The sequence below is a fragment of the Apodemus sylvaticus genome, chromosome 15 (genome assembly GCF_947179515.1).
Source record: "Apodemus sylvaticus chromosome 15, mApoSyl1.1, whole genome shotgun sequence".
In the NCBI taxonomy this organism is placed as follows: Eukaryota; Metazoa; Chordata; class Mammalia; order Rodentia; family Muridae; genus Apodemus; species Apodemus sylvaticus.
The window spans coordinates 41,042,263-41,070,261 of record NC_067486.1 but is presented as its reverse complement, the minus strand read 5'-3'; the positions used below and the strand labels follow the sequence as shown (position 1 = coordinate 41,070,261).

General features: G+C 43.0%; 1 protein-coding gene across 1 annotated transcript; it reads left to right on the top strand.

Moving 5' to 3' along the window:
• Positions 1-3: 3 nt before the first annotated feature.
• LOC127665538 (uncharacterized) lies at positions 4-24,057 on the top strand. Its single transcript, XM_052157947.1, has 2 exons — positions 4-62; positions 23,321-24,057. The coding sequence occupies exons 1-2, from the start codon at positions 29-31 to the stop codon at positions 24,055-24,057; spliced, it is 771 nt and encodes a 256-aa protein (XP_052013907.1). The 5' UTR covers positions 4-28.
• The last annotated feature ends 3,942 nt before the right edge of the window (positions 24,058-27,999 follow it).

The window sequence follows — 27,999 nt, the reverse complement described above, 5'->3', positions numbered from 1 at the left end:
GAGGTCTTGATGCTGGAAATAATCCAAGATGAGGGACTTTGTTGTTGCTTCACTTGTGCGTGCTGAAACAAAACACAAAGAGGATATTTAGAGGAGAATGGTTAGGCTACAAGAAATTGAAAGTTTAAATAAATAAATAAATAAATAAATAAATAAGAACGTTGTCTTAGCTCATTTAGGATTTCTTAAAAGCTGCTTTATGGGGATGTTTAGATGAGATCACCAAACACAAAACCTAAATGAATTAGACAGAAAAAGCCAACAGCTGACCAACCCCCCACACTGCATTCCTGTCCTTCCAGAATGGCTTTCCAAAGGATCCGGCTCAATCTCTCTGGAAAATGCCATCCAGTTCAATAGAGCCAAAGCAAGCTGGAAGCAAAAGAAGCAACTGCCTCTCTTTACACTTACATGCACAAACACACACAGAGGGACGGACAGGGCAGGGGAGGGGAGGGGAGGGGAGCAGAGGGGAGGGGAGGGAGGGGAGAAGAGGGAAGGGAGGGGAGGGGAGAGGAGGGGAGGGAGGGGAGAGGAGGGGAGAGGAGGGAGGGGAGGGAGGAGAGGAGAGGGGAGGGAGGGGAGGAGAGGGGAGGGGAGGGGAGGGGAGGGGAGAGGAGGGGAAAAGAAGAGAGGGGAGGGGAGGGAGGGGAGAGGAGAGGAGAGGAGGGGAGAGGAGGGGAGAGGAGGGGAGAGGAGGGGAGGGGGGGAGGTAAGGGGAGGAGAGGGGAGAGGAGGGGAGGGAAGGGAGCGGAGGAGAGGAGAGAGGAGGAGAGGGGAGGGGAGAGGAGGAGAGGGAGGGGAGGAGAAGGGAGGGAAGGGGAGAGGGGAGGGGAGGGGATGGGAGGACAGGAGAAGAGAGGGGAGGGGATGGGAGGACAGGAGAAGAGAGGGGAGGGGAGGGGAAGAGAGGGGAGGCGAGAGAGCACACACTTTATTGTTAAACTTGTTAAACGCACAGGTAAGAGGAGGAGCTACAAGCTCTCAAGCCCTTGGGGGGGGGGGGAGAGAATGTAAAATGGGAAGGGGTTGAGAATAAAAACAGAGCAGAACGAACAGGACAGCATCATGGTGCAATTCACCAACAACCAGCAGCCAGTGTCAGACAAGGCCATGGACCACTTCCTGCAAAGAAAGAAGAAAAGAGCTGCGAAGAAAATTGTGTGCACCTCACACAGCTTCCCTTACACACGGTTAACTGGATCTTAGTCAACCCCTATACAAAAATCAAAACAGGGGGACTTTCATTTCTGAAGTCTAGTAAGTAATTATGCTCATTATAAAATCATAGAGCACACCATAGAAAGAGGGGGCCCACCAAGAATAGATGATGACGTTAAGCACACTGAGGTTATTTCAGTGTGTGTCTAAACAAACACGTGTGACAAATTGCCAAGAAAAAAAAATCAGTTGAAAAAAGCCATGGAGGGCTTTACCTTGTAGAAAAAGTTAAAAATACTATTTTTATATACTACATACATTTTTCTTTTGAAGTACTGAGAAATTAGGCCTTTTAGAACTCAGAAGTGGTACCTTGAATGGCCACCCTAACATATATAACACAAGTCTGAGAGGCAGAACTTTGAACCTAAAGAATTATGCATTATGAATCAGGATAAATTTGTGCATTAGAATTTTTCCCCATGCCAGGCAGTGGTGGCGCACGCCTGTAATCCCAGCACTTGGGAGGCAGAAGCAGGCAGATTTCTGAGCTCAAGGCCAGCCTGGTCTACAGAGTGAGTTCCAGGACAGCCAGGGCCACACAGAGAAACCCTTTCTCAAAAAAAAAAACAAACAAAACAGAATTTTCCCCCATGAATATAAAGGACACAAAGTTCCTGGGTCTCTGTCACCTACTACCAACTACTGCTTAGGTGATTTAAGTAACTGGAGTAAAAGGATTCAGATTGTAATGCTGGAGAGGTTCTTTAAGGTTCCTTAGTTCGAACAGATCGTAAAGTACAACCAACAACGTCATATCAAAACCAATTGGATAAAGATTTGGAGCACCCAGAGAAAATAATTCAGGAGAGGAGCAAGCCCCGTCTACTGTTTGAAGGATCTTCACAAAGAAGAGCTGCATGGTTTGAAAGCTATTCACAGAATTTGGTGTGAGCTCCTTCTTCGGACAGATCTCCTAAGATTTGGGCTACCTACAGATAATGTCTGACCGTGGGCTAGTGAGTCACCTGTTACTAAAACCACTGGCATCAGCTGGACATGCCAATTCTGATTTGTTTAGGTTTAAGGAGAGATCTCAGCCCTCTCCCTTCCTGCAGGCTCCCAGGTCACTCCAAGGTCATTAGTCCACGGCCTCATGCTTTCTGTGGTAAGGAAGGAGTGCAAATAAGAACCAATGTTTCAAAACAAAACAAAACAAAAACAAAACAAAAAAAAACAAACCCCAATGTTTCCCAAATGCAGTCAGTCCTGTGCAATACACATGTGTGTGTGTGTGTGTGTGTGTGTTCCCTGATTTGGGGGCAGATGATGACTAATAAACAGGTTTGATGAGAACACATTCAAGATTCCAAAAAAAAGTGTGACATCATGCTTTTTTTGAGGACCTTACAGTCATAGCTTGAGTAATAATTGTGCACAATTTCAAAGCTGAACTTCTATTTAAAAACAAAAAAAACCCAAACAAACAAAAAACCAGTCCTTTCATTCCGACCTTAGTAAGTAACCAGGGCCAATAATTTTATTAGTTTGTGGTAACACAGAAAGTGAAAAAGGCAGCTCTAAAGTTCACAATGGTTTTTATAAAGTTGGGTAACTGTAAAAGGAAATGCAGTCTCTCGAGGCCACAAATGGTGGCCCTTGTGTGGGCTTTCCGTTCTTTTTCTAGGCCTGGCATTGCACGGAAGTCCCACTTGGCTCACCAACTGGTCATACTTTGTTCTGCTCCCCAACCCCCCTGCCCCCATAAGTCGGGCTTTCAGTCATTACCAAGCCTTCTATGAAACCTTCCCTGGAGAAATATCCAGGTCTGTATGCAGCCCTTTCCCAAGCTGTAAGCATCCTTTCGTCGTCCTTTCTCTTTTGGAGAAAATAATCCTACAATCAAGAGGGCCAAGCCAGACCTGCTGGTCCATGTCTGGAGCCCCAGCTGCTCTAGAGGCTGGGAAAGAACAAGAGTGAGGCCAGCAGCTTGGGCGATTTAGTAATATCATATTTCAATATCAACAAATAGCAGTGGGGCTGGAGAGAGCTCAGTGGGGCGGCGCTTGACCGACTAGCATGTGTGAAACCCAAGTTGTTTCCTAGTACCAGACAAAGAAAGGACAGAAACAAAAAACAAAACACCTCTCCTGGTGCCTTCCTGAGTCACAAGCAAAGGCATCTGATTCACAGAAGCCCCCTTTTCAAATCATCTACCTGTTTTACCAGGTGTTGTTTTGTTTGTTTGTTTGTTTTTGTTTTTCTTTCTGAATGAGCCTGCATTATTCTGCCCCTTCTACTTCTTTCTCTGTTACCCCCTCTTTTGGCCTCTTCAGCTACTTTTAAAATAAAGAAACGAATCAGGCTGAGAGAAAACAAAAAAATCAAACCTGAAGATTCTGGTGTTAGGAGTTGTCTTGCTTCTCAGAAGAAACACATGTGTCAACATGTGTATTGCTTTCCTGTAGATGATCTCCTAAACCAGTTACAAATGAGAGATGGGTCTTAATTTGGAGTAATGTGTGTGTGTGTATGTATATGTGTATGCGTATGTGTATGTGTATGTCTATGTGTATGTCTATGTGTATGTCTACGTGTATGTCTATGTCTATGTGTATGTGTATGTCTATGTATATGTATGTGTATATGTATATATGTGTGTATGCATATGTATTGTATGATAAATGAACCATTAGTTATAGATTTTTATTAAATCACATATCTTGGGTTTACTTCCTGTCAGTATATTAACAATCCTTATAGCACTAAAATTACCAAATTTCAGTATTTGGCAAACTTAACTCTGAGTGTTGCTTCGTCTTTAAAGTGATACCCAGTAAACGAATTCCCAATGTCTACTCAATCCCAGACATTCTTCTAGCCACCAGGGATACAATGTCTCAGAGACATCCATCAGCAAACCATTTGTGAACATTTATCAAATTATGGTTGGGGACTATGGGAACTGATCCAAACAGGGAAAGGAAGAAAACAGTTTCAGATGAAACAGTGAAGGATGCAAAAACATTTGAAACAGGGGAAACAGCACCTGCAGCCATCCAACAGCAGCCTGAAAGCAGTCACCAGAACCAACAGGATGGAAGGAGAGAACTGAGTACCACACGTGCAAGGCATGAACTTGTGCATACAAACACACACACACACACAAAAAGTCAAAAAATCTTTAGATAATAAATTTCTAGTTTATATGGACCTATGATATTGTTAACAACAGAACATCCTAACAGGGTGGTGGTGGCACATTCCTGGAGTCCCAGTTACAGGGAGGCACAGGCAGGCAGATATCTGAGTTCAAGGCCAGCCTGGTCTACAGAGCAAGTTCTAGGACAACCAGGGCTATACAGAGAAACCCTGTCTTGAAAAACAAAGCAAAACAAAACAAAAAGCAAACAACTGAAGGCAGAAGTAAGTAGATTTTTTTTTTCTTTTTACAAGACCTATGCTGACTAACCAGGAAAAAAAAAAAAAAAACAACTGTGTGGAGAAACAGATAAAGATTTCTCTGGAATTTTTTGTCTAATGTTCTGTCCAACACATATGTTTTGTGCCCAAGGTACAAACATAAAAACTGCCTGTTTTTTTTTTCTTAAAGAAAATGGAAAGGATTGTGATATGTGTACTGTGCTACAGAGAAAATGTTTAACAACGATTAAACAACTCAGTGAAATGCCTGAGACTGATTAACTGCAAACAGAAATACTTGCTTTTGCTTCATCTTTGGCTCAAGGACATGAGAACAAGGTTTATTGAAAATATATATGATTATTTACATTGTTTTTTTAAAGATTTATCTATTTATTATATGCAAGTACACTGTAGCTGTCTTCAGACACACCAGAAGAGGGCATCTGATCTCCTTACAGATGGTTGTAAGCCACTATGTGGTTACTGGGATTTGAACTCAGAACCTCTAGAAGGGCAGGTATAACTATTAACTAATGTCTACCTTCTTCAAAAGAAGGGCATTTGTCTTGGTTTTGGGGGCGGTGAACCTGAGGTGACTAACAATGAAATACACATTCTCAAAGTGGGAATTTAATAATAATAATAATAATAATAAGAGCTGGAGAGATGGCTCAGCAGTTAAGATCACTGACTGTTCTTCCAAAGGTCCTGAGTTCAAATCCCAGCAGCCACATGGTGGCTCACAACCATCCGCAATAAGATCTGATGCCCTCTTCTGGAATGTCTGAAGACAGCTGCAGTATACTCACATATAATAAATAAGTAAATATTAAAAGAAAATAATCTATGTTCCCTTTGCAAGAAGGCATGCCAGCACATGGGAGTCTCCAAGGAATCTAACTATTTAGTGCCCCGATCACCAACAATGACAGCAATGCTGTGCCGCATTCCATAGCAAAGCAAGGAGATAGCGCCTCTTCTCAATCCCTGGTTGATTCCTGGGCTGAGGGGAAAAAACTTCCTAGCCTTCAGGAGCCCGCTGGGCTAGCTCAAATGAAGTCCCATTAGTACTTTAGTGAGAAAATTGGCCAGATGAAGAGGGGAGGGTCAATATGTCCCCACCTGCACATCTGTATACTCACCCTATCATCTTAGATTTGCACCACAGAATCTCAGGATGCAAGGGCTGAGCTCAAATTACGATCACCCGGCAGACAAATTCCCAGTCACATGTATAAACAGTTAACCAGAACATAAACAGGGCCCCTTGTTCTGCTCCTGACCGTTTACCTGCTTGTTCAAGGTGTACTGCCTTATAATTTATGATAAATATATGCATTGTCTAAAAAATGTGAGTAGCCTAAAACCCCTTCCTTTTTCTCCAGGTGTAAATCCCTAGAAGAAGAAATTGAAAGACACTCAAGGGACTGATAAATCACACACACACACACACACACACACACACACACACACACACCAGAAAACAAAATTAACATTATTTAAACTAACAGGAGGAAAGGGAACGGGAAGGAAGGGTGCATATCCACTCGGCAGCCACCGTACTGAGGACTCCATCCTAGACTGAAAGGCGCTCTGTGTCCAGAGTGTGTAACAGAATTGCTGCCGGCTAAGTTCCTAGGACTGAAAGCCAGGATACCAGCACAGATCACAGGAACTGGGCCGTGTCTGTGGACTCACCCTAGGGATTTCAAAACAGTAACTTCTTTGTGATCACACTAGAGACTTAGCCCCAAATAAAAACTAAATTGAGTAGTAAGACAGTTTGAAATCGATCTTTGCTGAAAAAACAAAACAAAAACAAAAACAAAACAAACAACAAAAATCCTATAAGCTCTGTACAATTCCTTAATATTGAAAATCTCATTATCAGCTGTCTTTTGAGCAGAAGGCTACATCTTCTCAAATAAAAACTGTTCTTTAATATGCCCAATGCAGCAGAATGAAGCCTCTCTTCACAAGGCATCATACAACTCGGGAAGCAAGGCCTTCGTTCTAAAACACAGCATGCTGGGTTTTTATTGTTTTGCTTTTCTTTAATGATTATTCTGGAGCTGAGAACTTAGAAGACCGCACCCACAATATGGCTTCATCCTGGGACTGGGGGAAAAAAAGAGAGGAGATAAAGACTTCCTTCGGAGAGAGCCAGATAAACAGGTAGAAGGGCTAGTATTCAAGGCGTATCCCGAATCTTAATCAGGAAATCAAGCAGGCCTCAGAAAATGCTCTTGAAAAGCTGAGTAGCAGCTGGGTGGTGGTGGTGCACGCCTTTAATCCTAGCACTTGGGAGGCAGAGGCAGGAGGATTTCTGAGTTCAAGGCCAGCCTGGTCTACAGAGTGAGTTCCAGGACAGCCAGGGCTACACAGAGAAACCCTTTCTAGGAAGAAAACCTTTCTAGGAAGAAAGAAAAGAAAGAAAAGAAAGAAAGAAAAGAAAGAAAGAAAGGAAAGAAAGGAAAGAAAGAAAGAAAGAAAGAAAGAAAGAAAGAAAGAAAGAAAGAAAGAAAGAAAGAAAGAAAGAAAGAAAGAAAGAAAGAAAGAAAGAAAGAAAGAAAGAAAGCTGCGTAGGGAGAAGGCAAGGCCATGTGGTGGTACCGAATCCTGGCACCCTGTGAGGCGCTTTGGGAAAGAGGGACAAGGGGCTGAAGTCAAGCTTGAAAGTCAGCTCAGAGGGGAATTTGGGCAGAGTCTGCCTGTGACTGCTCTGTGAGGCAGTCCTGAGACCCAGAGCCAGGAAAGAAGAGGTAGAACTTTGGGGCCCTGCAGACCCTCTGTGCCAGTGACCAGGATTGCAGGAACAGGAGCAGGGATGGGCCCAACGCCATGAATAAATGTTGTCTCACCCAGGGCTGAGGTCTAGAAGTCTGAAAGGAAGGTGTTGGCCGGTCCATGATCCCTCTGGGAGTTGCCAGGAGATCCTTCTCTCGCACCCTGTGAGCTTTGCTGGCAAGCTTAGGCGTTCTGTGGCTTAACATCAAATTGCTTCCCTCCAGTCTCCACCTTCAGCTGGTGTTTTCCCCAGGCCTCAAACCTTACATCAGTTAATTGTTTTTAAGGGCTCATTCTATTCCAGTACAATCTCAGCAGATGCAATTCTATTTCCAAAGAAGAGCACAGCCCTAGGGGACTGGAGAGATAGGGAGATGACTCAGCAGTTAAGAGCAGTAGCTGCCCTTCCAGAGGACCCAGGTTCAACTCCCAGCACCCTTCATAGGGCAGTTCACAGCTGTCTATAACACTCATTCTGGGGGATCTGACACCCTCACACCAATGCACACAAACAAACAAACAAACCATTTTAAAAGGAAGAAAGACCTAGTCACACCAACAGACTCAAGAACCTGGAGACACATGGCTGGGAGCACCTCCACATGGCTGGGAGCACCTCTACACGGCTGACTTAGGCATCTCTCTGAATAATCAATTCACCTGAGAGGAACAGCGCCCAGGAGGCAGGAGTGAAACCCGAAATGCAATGTGGTTTGCTCATATTAATGTAAATGCCAAGGAGTCTGTCAATTTGAACATACCAACTGGCAAGTTCCAAAAGCAAACCAGGAGTAATAAGTCTGTTTGAGAAGCACATATCCATACCCATAGGGTACACTCTGCCCCACACAGTGCTGGCAATGTGCTGAGATATCTGCTTTATCTCAGTTTTCCTGTCCTCCTTGCAGACCTCCCCGTCACATTCCATCTCCAAGCTAATCACAGCTCGAGTTAACTGCCAATGTTTTTCTTCACGTCTATTTCTTTCCTAGGAATTTTAAGCTCTTAGGGTTAGCATGTGGTAGGTCCTATTGCCTAAAATTTCCAAGGAGGCGAATCTGAAAACGAAAAGCAACTAGGTGACAGGCAGCAGCATGACTAAATAGGAGATGTAGAGAGTAGAGGCTTTCTAGAATTAAATATAGTTCAGACATTTAGCATCAGGTAACACATAAACTGTAAATAACAAGCAGTTGTCAATTCAAGGAGGAGGAAGGAAGCCAAAACTTGACTGCAGTGCTAACAAATATATGTCGAGCATAGGTCAAAATTTGCATGTAAATTATAAAAAGCATAATTGTACAAAAGAAAACTGTGGATCTACAGTTTCATAAAGTATCTTGTTTTATATTATAGAAGTAGCACAATTTTCAAAGCATGTATTTCCAGGAAAGCTATTGATCATTTCTGTTGTGGCCTCTACTCTCACACTGCATTTAGACTCTCACACTTCAGAAATTGCAAGTTTAAAAAATCCCAATGTGATATGATATTAACATTTCAACCATGTTCTTATAAGAACGGGAGTTAAAAGAGAACTAATATATATAATATATCAGGTCCATGTTTAAAACATGTTGAATTTGCCCATTATGAGCTGTCTCTATAGAGCTGCTTCCATGACTACATAGCCTTCAGGCAAAATATAAATAAATATATAGATCATGGGCCTTAATTCTGATCAAGTCGGCTCCCACAGCCTCAACCATCTCATCTCCAAGGGGGCTTCACTTTGAATGTTATGTTCTAGTAACACTAAACACTGAGCAGTTCTCAGTCATGCCTACACGGATAATTTCATTTCAAAGAGGCATCGACCTACAGTCACCTAGCTAGGAACTAGCTATCTAGGTCATATCTGTTGTTAGTCACCGATGAATAACTGAAGAAGCACAATAGGTGTGTCCTACAGTCCAAAGTGAGGTCAGCTTCTAGGAAGCAACAGACAAGGTGCGTGGGGAGCAACATTTGGAACGTTCAGCCTGAAAAGGCTTTTGGGAGGAAGATAAGTTTTAACTATTCGAGTAATAGCTAGCTGCAATGACAGGTATCAGAATAAAGCTGGGCAGTGGCGGCACACACCTTAACCCCAGCACTCATGAGGTAGAGGCAGGCAGATCCTAGTGAGCTTGAGGCCAACCTAGTCTACAAGACAATGATTACATAGAGTCATTGTCTCAAAACAAAGAATGAAGTTCTAGTACTAATAACAGTAGATAACACTGATAAAGTCATTTGAATACATGGCAGAAACTATGCTAAATTGTTCATGTATTTTTCTTTTCAGTCACTGTAACAGCTATGCCATGGACATCACTTTCAATGAACAGGTAAGGAAAGAGGGCTCTGGGGAGCTGGGCAGCTTATTCAGTCAGGAAGTAATAAGCCATAAGAGATCTGAGAAAACTTTGTAATCTGCATTGGATGGGAGAGTGTGACATCAAAGAAAAGGCCTCCAGAGTTACCACACAGCCCCCCCCCACACACACACACACCCGCCCCATGAAGCCCAGGGAATGCTGAGTCTGTAGAGTAAAAACCCAAATACTGAAAAGAAACATCACATGACATAGTGGGCTTTAAAAGATACATTTAAAACCTCCATAAAAGAATTGCTATGAAGTTCATAGATAGAGTGCTTGGGCAGATAAGGTTTATAAGAAGATATTTCTTTTACCATGGATGCCAAAGAGTCCTGCCCACCAAATTTGTAAAAATGGGCTTTGGTAGTAAATAAGCAAAGTCTATCTTCCGAAACATACAGGTCTAAAAACATGTATGCTTTATGTTCAGACACCATGACAATCTCTAATATCCTATTACGTTTTTAAAAGTTGCAACTTATTTGTCGGGCAGGTACAATAAAGTAAAACTAAGTCATTTGATGTTTACCTGAAACATTGCCCCAAATGGCAAATCACTTGAGAGCAGTGTCCTTTGTAAACTCTATTACAACACAAAAGTTCTAAAATCATCATTCTGTTAAAATTATAAATTAATTCCTCTTGAAAAGCAGCTAAACACCTACTCATGCCATTTAAATGCCTAGATTTTATTTTTTTTAATTATTTTATTTTATTTTTCAAACAGGCTTTCTCTGTGTAACCCTGGCTGTCCTGAAACTCTCTCTGTAGACCAGACTGGCCTCAAACACAGAGATCCTGCCCATGCTTCCAGAATGGTGGGATTAAAGGAGGGTAATTTCATTTTTCATGGCCATAATTTCATTTTCTAGTGTGTATATTTGTATGTTGAAATCCATGTCTCATGCATGCTAGACTCTTGCACTCAGTCACATTCCTAGGTATTTCTTTTTTTTTTTTCCATTTTTTTAATTTGTTGTTAGTTTTGTTTTTTGTTTTTGTTTTTTTGGATTTGGTTTTTTCGAGACAGGGTTTCTCTGTGTAGCCCTGGCTGTCCTGGAACTCACTCTGTAGACCAGGCTGGCCTCAATCTCAGAAATCCACCTGCCTCTGCCTCCCAAGTGTTGGGATTACAGGCATGCGCCACCACCGCCTAGCTTTTAATTTTTAAATATAGTCAATCATCCATAGACAGGGGTCCATCAATTTATGATTTCCCCTTTTCCTCAGCTTTATCCTGATCCCTCCCAAACTCCCCCAACCCTACTAATCTCTTTTTCCAGTCAGAGCTTCCTCCGTCTAGCAATGCACCCAGCCCTGTCAGTTTTGCTAAGGAGAGCTTTTTATACCCTAGGGCACTAAATATCTCATACCAGGTAAGTAATACCAAATAGGTATCTAGGAAACACCAGAATAAGCAGTTGAAACTTGATAATCAATGAAATTGTGGCCTCAGAAAGTGCTTAGGGGATAGAAAACGCATGAAACTATGAATATAATGCTTGTAAACTTTTTTTTTTTTTTTGGCTTCGTGCATGTTATGGGACGCAAATTTTGAAACATGGGCTCACTAAAGTGTCCATAATGGCCTTAAACTTCCAATTTCCCTGTCTCACCCTCCAGAGCAACTGTGATGAGAGACCTGAGTCACCAGGCCTGCTAAGATGTCTTATTCCAAAAGAGTCAATTAACTCAATTATTCATGTTGAGGGCACACTTAAATACCTCATTAATGCAGCCACAAACCTAAGTAACCCAACACAAATTACCATCCATTGGGAATTATGAAGCTGTACTGACAGTTTGCTGCACATGAAAACAACTGTTAGAACACTCACTCGCTGGCATCTACATATCCATCTCTCCCAGTACCTTAGAATTTTCCAGAGGAAAAAAAATACGGTAAAACAGGCGGTGGTGGCACACCTGTAATCCCAGCACTCTGGGAGGCAGAGGCAGGCCTTTGAGTTCAAAGAGTGAGTTCCAGGACAGCCAGGGCTATACAGAGAAACCCTGTCTCAAAAAAAAAAACAAAAAAAAAACAAAAAATAAAAACAAAACAACAACAAAAAAAAAAACCAAAAAGAATACGGTATTTCCCCACTATTATAGTATGTTTTGGTTCCATTCTTGTTTAATGATTGTTTTGAGATGACTCTTTTATGTACCCCAAACAATCCTCAAATTCCTGACTCAGCCTCACAAATTCAAGGAGTAAAAGTAGGCACAACCACCACACCCTGCTTAGAGTTTCACCTAGCATGAACAAATTTATGGGGATGAACCCTTTTTTTTCTAGTGAGAGGAACTTTGCAAACAACACACTGATAATCACAAATAACTATTGGGTTGAATGTCGAAAGTGACCATCTTATAACTGAGCTAATATATTAACATTAACCTCTGGTGAAAGCATTAGGTGGGTGATTAGCTAATTTTGGTCATCCACTTGACACATCCAGGAAGAGGAAATCTCAATTGAAACATCGCCTCTATCAGTTTGGTTTGGTCTCTGGGCCTATCTGCTGGGGCACCAATTACTGATTGATGTGGGAAGGCCCTGCCTATTGTGGGAGGTGTTTTCCCTGGGTGGGTGGGCCTGGGCTATATGGGACAGGTACCTGAGCTAGCCAAGGGAGGCCAATAGCACAATTCCTTCATAGGTTTTGTTTCGAAGGTCCTTTTCAAGTTTTCCTCAACAGTAGACTGTCACCTGTAAACTAAGTGAACCCTTTCCTTCCCCTTGTTGTTTTTGGTCACGGTGTTTCTCCCGGCGACATAAAGCAACCTGGAACATGTGTATTGTCTGTCACCTGTTTGCTACCTCTTCATGTTGACCATAGTGCTGTCCTCACGAACAGAACGAAATTGTATATATGATGCCGTTAAATCAACTGAAAGAACAGGAATACAGCATAGAGCATATCGTGCCCACACGGAATTGAGAGGCTGAGGCAGGAAGGCCAAAAGTCCTGAGCTGACCCCCATTTCAAAGGGGGAAAAAAGAGAGAAATCAAAAAGCCAAAATTAAACACTAGTACATAGGTAACGAGAAATGAGCCTATCGAAGACTCTTAATGGCGATTTTTCTCTCTAAAAGCCAGGTCGGTCTTTTCCAGAGTAATATACAGGTCACGTGAGGTCTCCTGGAATCAAAGGGTTAAGTGAAAGTTTACAGGACATCTGAGCATAACTAATAAACCAGTACTCCTATTAAATCAGAAATAATAAATCCCAGGTCTGCACGCTCCTCTCGCATTACCGAGACCATGCCTAAAGAAGAATGATGAAGGAACTGCCACAGATACTACGCTCCCATGACAGAGACAAGACTTCTGTCAGATGAACCCAGATGACAGACCACAGAGAGGATAGGAAACAAACGCAGGGAGGCCCTGGCCTTTGTGTTCTTTAGAGCAGCACCTCTCTCAGCAGAGGCTGCCTTGCTATTGTTTCAGCTAGGACTTAATTTGAATAGATAATTAATTTCTGGGATCTGGTTCCACGTGTTACCAGCCAACCCAAAGGTTTCACAGAGACAGGAGATATTCAGTCCAGAGAACTGTTGAGAAACCAGCACAATAGGGTTGTATGCGTGAATGTGAAATTAAGCAAGTATGTGAGGTTTTTTTTTTTTTTTTTTCCTCAGAGGCTGTGAGGAATGCCGTACAGGTTGTCTGAGCCCTGCCCCTGGGTATACTATGCCTGTGCACTGGGCTGAGATGAAGGAAAACCACAGTGATTACTGACGTAAGCCACCAGAGGCTGCAGTTCTGTGCGGTGTGGGGCATGATGGGTAAAGGCAGCTTCAGTTAAATACATCCAGCTGTCTTCCATCAATCCTCTGTGCCAGGTTTGATGGCACCACAAAAATCTATCCCCCTTCTGTATCTTGGACTCTATCTCCCACACTTTGCACTCCGCTAGGGCTACACAGTACCCAGACTCTTCTTAGACTGACCATTCTTTTCCCAAACACTCCACATCCATGCCTGGCCCTGGACCTTTGGAGTCGCTGTTTCCTCTTCCTGGAATCCCCTTCCTTCTGCTCTCTACTGGCTCTTCCCTCAATCACGTCTCACCCAGTGGCACCACTTCAGAGAGGTCCACTGCTTTCCTCAGTCTCCCTGCCTGCCCCCTTCCCCCCACCCCTGCCCTCGACTTGGTCGTGGTTTCTATTCCTGCACAAACATCAGGACCAAGAAGCAAACTGAGGAGAAAAGGGTTTACTCAGCTTACACTTCCGCACTGCTGTTCATCACCAAAGGAAGTCAGGACTGGAACTCAAGCAGGTCAGGAAGCAGGAACTAGTGCAGAGGCCATGGAGGAGTATTGCTTACTGGCTTGCTTCCCCTGGCTTGCTCAGCTTGCTTTCTTATAGAACCCATGACTACCAGCCCAGAGATGGTACCACCTACAATGGGCCCTCCCCACCTTGATCACTAATTGAGAAAATGCCCCACAGCTGGATCTCATGGAGGCATTTCCTCACCTGAAGCTCCTTTCTCTGTGATAACTCCAGCCTGTGTCAAGTTGACACACAAAACCAGCCAGTACACAGCCCTCCATCTTACCAGCACCACAACACATCATCTCTACAATGCCACACCCAGCCCAAATGAAATATGTTTTTCACTTACTTGTACCTTATCTATTGACTCCGATTCTCACAACGCTCTATCAGAACGTGGGGTTTTTCTGTTTTGTCTGACTCTACAGTATACACCCCTCTATCCTTCAAGAATATCTTGTTATACAAATATACTAAGTTATATTTATTGTCCATGAAGAATACCCTACCTTATGAATGGCTGTGCAACAAGTCACCCAGGATTCACTGGAAACCACTTTCTCCCAGGGCAGCTCCCTGGCCCTCCATACCAATTCTAGACCCACTTCCACAGCCTGGAAGTCAGGAATGACCCTCTAGCTTTGTGGGGACAGGGGGCAGGGGGGGATAGCTAGCATTCTTATATCTCATCTGGAAGCCTTATTTTTCACCATGTGAAAAGAAAAAAAATCCTCCCATTCTTATGAGATTAAAAAGCACATAGATGATTAAAGAGTCTCCAAAGTGTTTATATGCTACTGAAAAAAAAATGAGGTCTGTCATCTATATGTTTTATATGAGAAGAAGAGAGAATGGGAGAGAACAGGGTCTTCTCACTCTGGCTTTCAATATTTGTGATGAGAAAAACTTCCTAAGAGCTGGTTGCTTTACTCCTGCTTTTCTCTCAACTTCCCACAAAAGGAAATCCCCTAGTGTCTGATCAGAAAGTGTGGCAAGGAGAGAGAGTTCAGCAGCTCTTACTTTGGGTGACCGAGAAAAGAAATTCAAATGTGGGTTAAAAACAGATTCTTATTCTCTCTCAACTTCTCTCCCAGAACTTCTTCCTTAGCCCGAGGGTTTTTTGTTTTTTTTTCTGAGACAGGGTTTCTCTGTATAGCTCTGGCTGTCCTAGAACTCACTCTGTAGACCTGGCTGGCCTCAAACTCAGAAATCCGCCTGCCTCTGCCTTCCAAATGCTGGGATTAAAGTCGTGCGCCACCACAGCCAGGCAGCAGGCAAGTTCTTGATCAAGTCTGAGGTGATTACAATTAGAGGGGTCGCCATCAGGAGAGAGTTCCTGCCACCACAAAAAGTGAGACAATCCTGCTTCTGACACTCTGATATGTGTACAGAGCCATATTGGGGCAGTCTTGCACTTGGTCAGAGTTTGACTTTGGTCAAGGTTAACTTCTCCCAGTTAGCCAGGATTCTGCTCCACTTAGGGTGGAGCGCACGTAGTAAAGGTTAAGTTCATTGTTCTTCCTGGTATAGGGATTCCTGAATTAAACAGGTGACCCACCCAGCTGCCGGAGCAGTCAAGACGAAGACCTCCAAGAGAAGCTAGACAACTTCCACCGGAACTCAGCCTGGAGTCTGGGGGGAGGGTTTGCCCAAACTGTTAAAAGGTCCGGCGCCATTAAAGTTTACGGCTTCGATCAGTGAACATTGACTTAGCCGTACTTACTTTTCGCCGCTCTTCCCTATGATCCCAAAATTCTCTCAACAGGTAACCCAGTTCACATGTAGCCGCTGGCGGCTACATAGTGGCGCCTGAACGTGGGGCGACCTGGCACGAGAGAATTTCTTGAGGTAGCCCTATCCAGCGAAGCTTCGCAGAAAAAGGTGAAAATTAATGGTGTCCGCACGGTAAGCAACATAGAGGGCAAAACTAGCGCTAGTGAATTCGTGTCTATGGTTGTGAGTGCAGGAATGGATACAGTTTTTCAAGCATACTGCGTGGACCCAGCGCAGGACTGCTTGGGTTGATAAGATAGGGAAATATGGGGAAGGAATTTGGTAGGCATTTGCCCAAAGCTCGTAAGAGCTGATTTCGGCGAAAAGAAAGGGGTTTTTAAAAATAGGCATATGTCCATAGCTTCTAAGAGCTGTTTAAAGAGGAAAATGGATGCAATTGCTTAACAAGCACGCTTAACTTTCTGTGTATCTTTCCGTGTTTGTCCCGGTGCACCGACTGTCTATGTGTATGTTTATGTCCTCTCTGTGTCTTTGTGTGAATGACTGTTTCATGTTAAAAAGAAAAAATTGGTAAAGATTACATCTGCTGGTAACCTCTTGAGCTAGCCACAGTTTGTGTGGGGATTGATTCAAAGCCACGCTGCAGCAGCGTAGCTCACTCACCCAAGACAGAAACATGGCTGGGGAAAAAGCCGCTCTTAAAGCCCAGAAACCTCGAGATTTGGGAAGACCTTGGTTTGGCTTGTGAAATTCATGTAGTCGCTTTATACATGTTTCTAATTGGTTTTAATGATATAAGGCTTTACATTTCTTGACTAAAGAGTTATAAATTAATTGGTTATTATGTAAAAGGTATAGTGTTATTAAGAAAAGGTTAGTTTAAAAACTGGTGATTCAGTGTTAGAGCTATCTTAACTAACTACACGTGGCCTAACGCCACTCATGCTTTGTTCTTGTTTATAATTGGATTTAAAGGTATATTTTGCATGTCTTGACTATAGAGTATTGGCTTAAGTCACTGCACATGATTTAAAAGGTATAATGTTATTAACAAAAGTTAGGTTAAGGCTGGTAGTTTAGGGTAGTCGCCATTTTGAACACGTGGCATGATGGTTAAGGCTGGTAGTTTAGGGTAGTCGCCATTTTGAACACGTGGCATGATGGTTAAGGCTGGTAGTTTAGGGTAGTCGCCATTTTGAACACGTGGCATGATGGTTAAGGCTTTTAGTTTAGGGTAGTCGCCATTTTGAACACCACGTGGCATGACGCAATCCAGGAAATACAGGCCTTTGGGACGCTCCTAAATTGGCATGGTGTTTCATGTGAATCTTGGCCTGGAGATTAGACTTAATGAAGATTAAGATTTAAAATATTGTCTCTTTAATAAGTTACACTGTTATACACTTGAACATAAGAACTGGCATACAAACCTTGTGCTGTAAATATGTGTTTGCCATTAATTTTAAAGAAAATAGATTGTTTAAAATTGAGATTTGCTTCCAAAATTACAATTGTGCTCTAATATTGCAAGAAAACATTGAGTTACAATAAAAATCAGTGTGTCATTGGCTACAGTTTTCAGTTTGCAGGCTCGTAATTGTTAACATTTTGTAATTAAGATAATTTTGAGAGTGATACAGCTATGGGTTTTAGGGGCCCATTGCCTCTTTTCCACAAGTTTATAGGCTACAATGGTAGGAGCAAAATTTAACCCTCCAAGATTAAAAAGGAGATCTCTGTAGAAATGTATCTGATATCAAGTAGGTTCCTTTGACCATGAAATTGCAGGTTTCTTTTGTTTAATCCTCAACTTCCTTGTAGGTTTGGTTCTGGTCTTAGATAAAAGGCTCAGATTAGAAGATATTTACATTTGAGGAATCTCATACAATGTCCTTGCCAAGGACTCAGGGTGGATCCTAGGGCAGAATTTTTACATTTGAGTTAATGCAAAGCTTAGAACTGCCTCAGGGGAAGCTAGTGAGAAAGCTTTTGAGAAATTGTTTCTGCCTTACAGGCCCCACCTAGGGAGTGTTTGGTTTTAAAAAAAAAAAAAAAAAAAAAAAAAGGTTTTTGACTTATCCAGGTGTGGGTTAAAATGCAGTTCAAATCTATGAAAGGTCAAGGAGGCTATAAAAGCATTAACATTTGGCCTGTCTACTCCCTATAAAATTATTGTAAATTTAAAGGGTTGGTTTTTTGCTTTACATTCTGATAATTATAAAAGCATTTGCTTCTAATTTTAAAGAAACAACAAAACAATGTCATTAGAAAGTTTTTGCCTCAAGGAATGGCTAACAGCCTTACGTCCTGTGAGAAAAAATGTTTGTCTCTCTTTCAATACAGAAGTTAAGATCTTAAAAATTTCAGTGTATAATGTTCATAGAATGTTTGTTACAGGCCCTTGCTCCTATAGACTTTTAGAATTTTTAGGTAAATGGCTTTCAAAGGTTGTTAGGATATATTAATTGGCTTTATCTTATTTACCTCATTTTAAGCTTGCCACAGAAGGTCTTAAACCTCTGTTTTCAAGGTAGGAAACGTTTGTTCCTTGCTTCAAGCAACAATCAAATTTATTATTAATGGTTGGTCTATTACATGGCAAGCATTTTTAGGCAAAATTAATAATTGTTATCCAAAAGATAATTTGTACTATCAGATCACATGTTTATTCCTTTAAGTTTCTCCCTGCTTCAACACAGATACCTGAATTGGGTGCTATAGCAGCTATTTTTAAGATGTTAAAGGTCAAGCTTTTAATAATAGTAGATATACATAGCTCATGGTCTATAATTGCTTAAAATTGGTCCATTTTTAATACTGCTAATTCTTAATTTCTACAGTTTATACAAATGTGATTCAAATTTCTAAGAACAAAGGATATGTTCTCTAAATGACTGTCCTTTAGGTATTTGAAATAATTTTATATTTTGTGCACATCAAATTGTAAAGATTTGTTCTTGATGTCCTCAATTTCTACCTCTATCAGGTAATGGTGTTAATCCTAGAGGACTTAGTTATTACAGATAAATGATATTCATATTTCTAATTTAAAAGATTAAAAAAAAAAATATGTACATGTGACTAATGATTCATTTTTAGGCTGTCTAGTTGCAACTGCTCTAACAGAAAAAGCAACTATATTTTATATAATTACATAGTTATTGCCTATGTTATGGTTTATACTTTGTGTTCCAACTTAAATTAATAAAACAATATCTTCTTGGAAGAAAGAAGAGAGGGGAAATTGTGTCCCTGTGCATATAATTTAAATTATGCTTACATGTTTTTAAAAAAAATTTTAAAAATTGGATGCCAAGAAACTCCTTGCTAAATGTATATGACATCTTGTAATTAGGCATATTGATGTCTAGGTGAAATGAAGGAATTCACTTACTAACATATGCCATGATCCTGATTTAATATTGGGGGAGAAGGCATGTCCTCTGTTTTTTCCACAGAATGCTGCAGAAGATATGCTGACTGTGTGCTTGCTGAATGCCCAGACCATGGTAACATAAGAGCTATATTGGGTATATGTTCTTGACTTACCTCAATTGTTAAATGTCCCAGGTTAGATAAATTGCCTAGCTTCAAGCTTTTAGACCTTGTGGGACAGAACATGGAGACTGTTATGCTAGCTTAGGAAAAATTAATCTAAAGAAGAGTTAAAATGACTCTTCTCCTTATTGTGTTCAGCTGACTTAACCATAGACTAGTCTAGAAATAATTCCAATTTTGAAGATTCCAATTTTGAAGATGGCTAACAATCTTCAGCCAGCTGTGTTAATTTAACATATAGTCTCCACTTTTCCTGAGAAGTAACAGCTTAATTCTTGATTCACAAGGCTACCTCTCCCACCTCAGAGGCCAAGCCTTGGGTCCTTAAAGTTGTTAATTTACAACTGAATTGGATACTTCTGGGACAAGTTAATCCTATTCCACCTTTAACTCTTGACCTTGTCTGTTAAGCAGACTGGCTGTCTCCACCCAGGCTCACCTGGATGGAGAGATTACATGTCTGTTAAAGACACTTGCAGACCCCCCTGGCTTCAAAACTTACACAAGTGGATCTCCAAAGAGGGAGCCACATAGAACTCAGATCTATGTGTGTTTGTTTTTGAACAAACATGGGTACCAGCGAGACGTGCGAGGCAAAGCACTGCATGGGGAGGTGAATTTCTGCTTCTGAGTCCCCAGGAAGTACACCTAATTGCATAGGGGTTAACGTCGAGAGGCTGTCCTTAAAATAATAAGGGAGCCTATTACCCCTCCTCTGAAAAAGACGTTATACAATATTTAAGAGGAATTACGGTCAATGCTTCCCCTCCTGGTTAAGGCCCGCCTTCTTATGAAGGATATTTATCCACTTGTTTTCTACCTCCTCTTGTTCAAATTAATAAAAAAAGGGAGGACATGTACAGAGCCATATTGGGGCAGTCTTGCACTTGGTCAGAGTTTGACTTTGGTCAAGGTTAACTTTTCCCAGTTAGCCAGGATCCTGCTCCACCTAGGGTGGAGTGCACGTAGTAAAGGTTAAGTTCATTGTTCTTCCTGGTATAGGGATTCCTGAATTAAACAGGTGACCCACCCAGCTGCCGGAGCAGTCAAGACGAAGACCTCCAAGAGAAGCTAGACAACTTCCACCGGAACTCAGCCTGGAGTCTGGGGGGAAGGGTTTGCCCGAACTGTTAAAAGGTCCGGCGCCATTAAAGTTTACGGCTTTGATCAGTGAACATTGACTTAGCCGTACTTTTCGCCGCTCTTCCCTATGATCCCAAAATTCTCTCAACAGGTAACCCAGTTCACATGTAGCCGCTGGCGGCTACAGATATGGAACATAAAGATTGGCATATATAATGTCCTGTGCACTGCTTGCTCCATGTCATAAATACAACTTCTAGGATCAGTCCTCTCCATCAGTGTCATGCTTGATAGCAAGCCTTTACCCACTGAGCCATCATCTTGAGACCTCCACTACATTTTTGAATCATACGTCTAAACTCAGAACTGTGACGTAATATGCCATTATCCACAGCAGTAGGCGTACACAAGAGAAAGGTTCCTTTTATTGTGAAGCACGAGAATGTGACCCTGAAACACTGACAGGTGAGACAGAGCTGGCCTTGGAAGGAAGTAGGAGCTACAGAGAAACTATATTTTAGGAAGCTAAGAAGTTTAGAATATAACCCACTGGAGACAGCAGACTCAATAGAACATGCAGGGGTTCATAAAAACTCGGCAGAAGATAGAAACAAGAGAGAGTCTGGGGGTATCAAATGGAAAGGGCATCAAAGTATGCAGACCAGGAAACCTCTCTGGGATGAATGGTAATTAGGAAGGAACAAGCAGTTCAAGCTGTAAGTGGTGTGTGTGTGCGCGCGCGCGTATGTGGTATATGTCCTTCTATATTTGTCAATGTGCCTGTGTGTGCATGTAAAGATGCAAACAAGCAATGGAAGAATTGGTGAAGAATGTGTCTCACGTCATTGGTAAGTCTTCCACAAAAGTATAAAATGGAAAGAGACAGACTTTCACAGGACTCATTATAACTCAACTTAAGGAAGTTTTCACGACCTTTCGCTTTAAGATCGGGGTAAAAATCTTGTGTTAGCATTGCTGGGAATATTAAGTGAGATGACATGTAAGAACACACCAGAGATCAACATGGGTGCTCCATACACACCCCATGCTGCCACCCCACCCCACCCCACCCCACCCCCAGTGGACATCATCCTGATGCAGGTTAAAGAGATATCCCAGCTCTGTAAAGATTCATAATTTCATGAAAGCCATCTGGAATGTGTGTGGTGGGCTGACAATGCTTATTACGGAAATGTAGGAAGCAGGCTTTCATTATTCACTTGGGCTTCACCGTTTGGAACACAGAAATATCTCTAACAGAAGGAAAGGGCTGTGGAATTCAGCTCTCTGCCACCGAGTTCTGGAATGAGAAACTTGAGAATCACCATTTCACACAAGATGGACTGATGCATTTTGACTGCCTTCTTCTGACAGGGTGTCTCCTCTTTGATTCTTACATTCTTGCTGTATTAATTGCAGACAGAAATAAAAATGGTGCCTGCCATCAGTCTCCTGACATGTTTTCAAAACTACAGTCCTATTTAGTTGTTCCACTAATACATCAAGACACAACTGGGGTCTGAAAGTGACTTTCAGGGACTATGTTAGAACATTATTTAAGGAAAGGGCTATTAGGCAGTGAATGACCACTCTGCCTTGTCTACCAGCTTTAGAGACAGCTTGGAAAAACAGATCAGAGTCATACAACAAATATTTTCCACAAAAGTTCCCTTAATCCCAAATCACCATTATCTAAGGTGCCTCTGAAGCAGATAGCCTTATTCAAAGGAGTTTTCTATTTTTGCTTTTTCTGATCTTGCTTTCAAAAGCAATCTCTGGTGACACTTAAAGCTTCCCAAATATTTCACATCACCATGTCGATTAAAAAAAAAAAAAAGACAGCTCCGCGGTCAGAAGCTGGAAGGAAAATTTGGATTTGAAGACCCACAAAGTCAAATAGTCAGGGTAGCCTACCAGAAGTGGCCATGGTGCTCTGAGGAAGTGCTAAGAAGCCTGAAGGTCGGCAGGACAGGATGCTGGAGCCTTTAAGGACCTGCGGTTTTCCAAACCATCCACTGTTCACGGCTTTAAGGTGTTTCTCTTAAAAACAAACTTGACTTCTGAATTTGGAATCTGCGTGGTTTCTAATAGGCTAGCACCTCCTCCGTCCTACCCGTCCTCAACCCCACACAATTTTTACACATTACCTTTAAACAAAATTCTTTACAGCCCGGCTTCCTCTAAAGGTCCTAAACGGCGCTTCGAGTTTCTTTAGTTTCTAGAAATCGCTTTTTATAGATTTTCTTTTAAGTCAAAACAACAGTACGCAAGAAAGAGTCTGAAGCCCATGGGAGCTCCCGAGGCAACGACCGCAAAACAGCAAGTTTCTTCTCTCTTATCTTAAAAATTCACAGCAGCCAAAAACTGCAGTTTTCTCACCGCTGCCCTTCAGTGCAAAGAAATTGACTCGGTATTTTGTTGGGTTTAGTTTTACTGTGCCAAGGACGATTTCTTGGAAAAATCAGTAGGGTAAACGAGAACCTTCCAGACTCATTCACCCCTCCTGGCTTACAGACCCTTTCACAAACAATGGTGAGCGAGGAACCATGCTCTCCTGTGGGCCTCCCACCGCATAGATTGGGGGCGATCCAGGAAAGGAGAGTCCCTGCGCCCTTGGGCGCTACTCTCCCGGGGTCCTCTCTAGCAGCTGCCGGACCCTAACAGGAGAGCTCCCGGGGGTCACCCCGGACACCCTGCTAACTGGAGGATCTCAGCGCCCCTGAGGCTCCCGCACTGCTCCGGGGACTGGCAGAGGACCAAGGGTCTGAGAGCGTGCAGAGTTCCCTTCCCTACTCCTCAGCGGTTGCAGAGTCGGAGTGTCTGGGCAGCACCCCCAAACCCCAAGCTGGGTGGGGAACGCAGTCTTCCCCGCACCCCTAGCTAAGCAGACCCGCAGCGTGGCCAGCCGCAGAGTTACCTGCCCTGCAGAGGCCCGAGCTCGGCGACCGCAGAGGCATGTGCGGGACTCTCCGCAGCGTGCTTCGGTCTGTCCCGCGGCGTCTGCCGCACCGGGTCCCGAGCAGGCGGCGAGCGGAAGCCAGAGCTAGCGGGGTGACGAGGACTCGATCCCTCCCCCTCCCCTCCGCCCTGATGTGGCCAAGGAGCGGAGCGGAGCGAGGCGCTGTGTTGCCGGGGAGTCTGAGACGGCCACCGTTGCCCTTACAGTCCTCCGCGCCCGGCTCCGGGTCCCCGGCTGCTGCGTGCGACGCCGCGGGAAGCTCCTCCTTAGTGCTGGCGCCAGATGCTCGGTGGCCGCCGCCCCCCAAGTTCTCGCCGAAAGTGCTTCCCGGTGACTGCGGGTGGGCTCCGAGACCCCCGGGGCTGCAGCCGCGCTCCCTGGCTCCTACCTTTACGGGCGGGGCGGTCACCAGCCGCTCGCTCTCGCTGGGAGTCCCCGACAGGAAAATCACTGCGAAGGGAGGGCCGGGAAAGGGCGGCGGGTGGCTTCAGGACAAGGTAGGAGGATTGATTTCCAGAGCCAAGAAGACACTCCCATCCTGCCCCGGTTTGTTGGGAAAGCTGCGGGAGCAAAGGCGGGAGGCTGTGAAAGGCTCTCCTTCCAGGCGCTTATGGGAGGCAGACATCAACAGAGATGGGGCTCATCCTGGACTGTCTGTGACATCAGACACAGAGGGTATTTTGGTTTCTAGCTGAAAGGGAGAGGTGTTCACAAAGCTACAGGATTTCCTGACTCTGTTCTTCAAAGTCACACGTGTTAGGGTGTAGCTGTAGACGAAGAGTACATCATAGATTTTTTAAAAAGATCTGTTAGCTCAGGAAGAATGAAGGTGGCACTTCTTTGCTCCTTCCCCTTCTTTCCTTTTCTTCCTTCTCCCCTCCTTCTCTCCTTCCCTTTCCCCTCTCCCTTCCTTTTTTTCTTCCCTCCTTCTTCTCTCCCTCTCCCCCTCTCCTTTCTTTCTGTAGCTTCCAGTAGGAAAAACTTTGTATTAAGAATGCCCTCAGCCTTGCAGAGCTGTGAATGGGGTTTTTAAATTTCAGTGTTTGTCAAACAATTCATTGTTTAACGTTCAACTCACAGCCCCAGGCTTTGGGCTCTGGTCAAATACTCAACGCGCAACCAAATGACCCCCAGGAGAGAAGAGCTACTGTCTGGGAGGAAAGCAGCTGAGTGTAATTCAAAGCTGACAGTGGTGTCAGGTGGCAGCGAAGTCCTTCCACTGTGATCGACCTTCTGCTATGTTTCTTAATTATACCAGCAGTCCTAGGAAGTTGCACTTGTTTTTCTAATCCAAATATGGAAAGGGATCAGGCCTTTCCACAGATTACCTTTGACATAACTTACATAGATTTTGTAATTATATGCTTGCCTCTTGGGACACCAGGGTAGGAAAAAAAAAAAAAAAGCCCTGGAATTTGTCCATCTAGATAAATTTTCTGAAGAACTACCATAAACTTTTAGAGTTTCTGCTGAATTCTCTCATGCTCTCTTCATGATCTTCAACATGAAAAACCCCTAGGTTTTGTGTGCTCCATTTGTTTTTGACAGCACCTCCCTGTGTAATCTAGGCTGGCATGGAAATCTAGGTTCCCTTTCTTCAGACTCTGGAGTCCTGAGATACCCATCTGTGTGGTGGTGGGGTGGGGAGGGGCATTCTAGACTCTCCTCCATTTTGCTTTTGTTGTGTTGTTGCTTTTATATAGGGCCTTTTTATCGTTCTGTGTAACCAAGACTGACTGACTGGTGACAATCCTCCTGCCTCATCCTTCTAACTGCCAATATTACCTCTCTCTCTCTCTCTCTCTCTCTCTCTCTCTCTCTCTCTGTCTATCTGTCTGTCTCTCTGTATGTATTGTGTGTATGTATATGTATACGTATGTGTGTGTGTGTGTGATTCATCATGTGGTTGCTGAGAATTGTGTGTGTGTGTGTGTGTGTGTGTGATCCATCATGTGGTTGCTGAGAATTGAACTCAGAATCTCTGGAAGAACAGAGAGTGCTCTCTTAACCCCTGAGCCATCTCCCTAGCCCCATTGCCTGGAATTTTAAGCTGCAAAGAAATATGTTAAGGGAGGAGGCCAGGTGCTGCACTTAGGTAACCTCCATGACTTTTCATATTCTGCAAAGATTGGCTGTAACCTGCCTTTGACTCCTCCAAACCCTTCCACAAACCTCTAGCTCCAAAAATATTTACATTGTGATTCCCAACATCAGCAAATTTAAAGTTAAGGAGTATCAACAGAAATAATTTCATGGTTAGGGTCATCAAGGATCAGGAAACTGGTATTTCTTCTGCAGATCCAGACCTGTCCTAGTCAAGCCCAACCTTTTGTAGCATCATTGATGAGAAGATTTTCTGCACTTGTGAGGGGAGACTTACTCATAGGTGAGTGCTCCCACTATGATAATTGTGTTAGATTACAGATGACCAACCCCAGGACTGAAAACACACCAAAAGAGACAAGCTAATACATTAACTTAATAATAATTTTTAAGAGTTTGCTTCTTGAACATTTCTCAAAGCTTTCAAGCTTTGTGGAGTTGTTTGTTATTTAGACCAGGCCAGCCTTGAATTCAAGAGCTCTGCCTGTCTCTGACTCCCGAGCACTATGATTAAAGGGATGCACCACCACCCGGAAGGTGGTTCAGCTTTAAATAGTATCTCCTTCAAGGCTGAGCCTGACTGACAAACTGACCCTATTTCCATTTAACCCTTCCAGAGCTTAAGTGGATATCCTGCCTCTTCCATCATCTAGCTGTCATGGGGTCTTATCTCCTGTGAACACTTGTTCCAAGAGCAAGAATAAGCCACAGTGCCTAAATCGTCTGTATTGGGACTTACAAGTAAGATAACAATGTGGGAAAGCTATTACATTTGCAAGCTTTGGTCTTAATGGGAGCACCATACTTTCCCAAAGTGTATCAGAGCAAGGTCTCAACTATATTAATGCATGTATATGTATCTGATTTTGCCAGTTTGAGGATTCATACATGAAAAAGGAATTTGAGCCAAGTGGTGGTGGTGTACACCTTTAATCCTAGCACTTGGGAGGCAAAGGCAGGTAGATTTCTGAGTTCTGATGACAGCCTGGTCTACACAGTAAGTTTTAGGACAGCCAGGGCTACACAGAGAAACCCTGTCTTGGGGGTGGGGGTAGGGATTTGAGTCTATAATTTACATTTTTACCCTGTAAACAAGATTATCCAGTAGTGTACAGTCCAATTACAGTTTCATAGGTTATAATAATTTAGCCTCAAGAACCAGATTTTCTCTCTTTCCATAAACTAGAGAATGGACCCAACACTTCCCATGAACATGTAGAACATGGGGTTGATGGAAACTAATTAATACACAGGCATCCATTGCTATTTAATAGCCAATGGATTAATATCCAGAAAATATAAAGACTTGTTAGGGGTCTGTAAAAAAATAAACCATGAAGACACAGTCTTAATAACAAGTAATTCATATAATTAATACAATGGCTCACAAGCACGCAAAATTCCCAAGGTTCTTTTAATTACAGTTACTCATTCTGCATGTGTATACAAGTACAACTGGTGGGCATCAGTGAAGAACTTAGGGGAGTGGGATCTGTCCTTCAGCTGTATAGATCCTGGCGATGTAAATCAGGCAGTCAAGCTTGGCCACAGTACCCTCATCTTCTGAGCAGTCAGACCAGCCAGCTCAGTCTTCAATGCCTTCAGACTTGCATAGCTCTGAATGCTTTTTTCAGTGTCAATGTTTGTCAAATCATTCATTGTTTAACATTCAACTCAGAGCCCCAGCCTGTCAAATACTTGCATGCCATCAACTGACCCCCAGGAGAGAAGAGCTACAGACTGGAAGGGAAGGAGCTGAGCGGATTCAAAGCTGACAGTGTGTCTAGTGCTGTAGCACGAGCCCTCATCTGTGATGGACCTACTGGCATTTTTATTCTTAATTATACCAATAGCTCTAGGAAGTGTGTTTTGCTTGTCTGCTTGTACGTAAGTACACTTCCTGTGTACATGGTGCATAAGGAGAGCAGAAAGGGGCACTTAACTCCCTGGAACTGGAGTTAAGATGGGATATAATCCGCTATGTGGACACTGGGACTTGAACCGAGATCTCTGAAAAAACAATAAGTGTTATTAACAACTGAGCCACCTCTTCTTGATGCTCTTACATGCCAAAAATGTTTCATAGAAACAGATACAATTGTAAATAAATTTTACAGAAACTAAGGATTCCTGAAGTCCACTTTTGTCAAAAAAAAAAAAAAAAAAAGGTGCCAGAAAAATATTCACGGAACTATATAGTGGTACTTCCATTTGAGAGAACAATTTGGTGATCACTATTAAACTTACAAGATTACTTCAGGTTTGGATTTCAAATCCAAGAGACAGGCTAGGACCGAGGAGGAGGAGGAAGGATGGGAAAGAGTGTAGCTCCCTTAGTGGGTGCCTAGCTACCCTGATCAACACAGGAACAAACTTTCTGGTTGCCATGTGGCTCTTCCTCACAAAAATGCTAGAGTCCTTTCCTAGAGTCAGAGGAGAAGGGCAATCCCCTAAACAGCAACATAATGGGGTGTGTTACTCAGAGCTTTTATTCAGTTGTGAAAATGTTCTACTTTAGGAGAGGGAAGGTGCTA

Excerpts from the sequence above, each read along its gene's own strand:
- LOC127665538 (XM_052157947.1), top strand. The coding sequence starts at position 29 with ATGAGGGACTTTGTTGTTGCTTCACTTGTGCGTG. Across the intron at positions 63-23,320 it reads TGTTGCTTCACTTGTGCGTG|CTGCCCTGCAGAGGCCCGAG; the intron begins CTGAAACAAAAC and ends CCGCAGAGTTAC.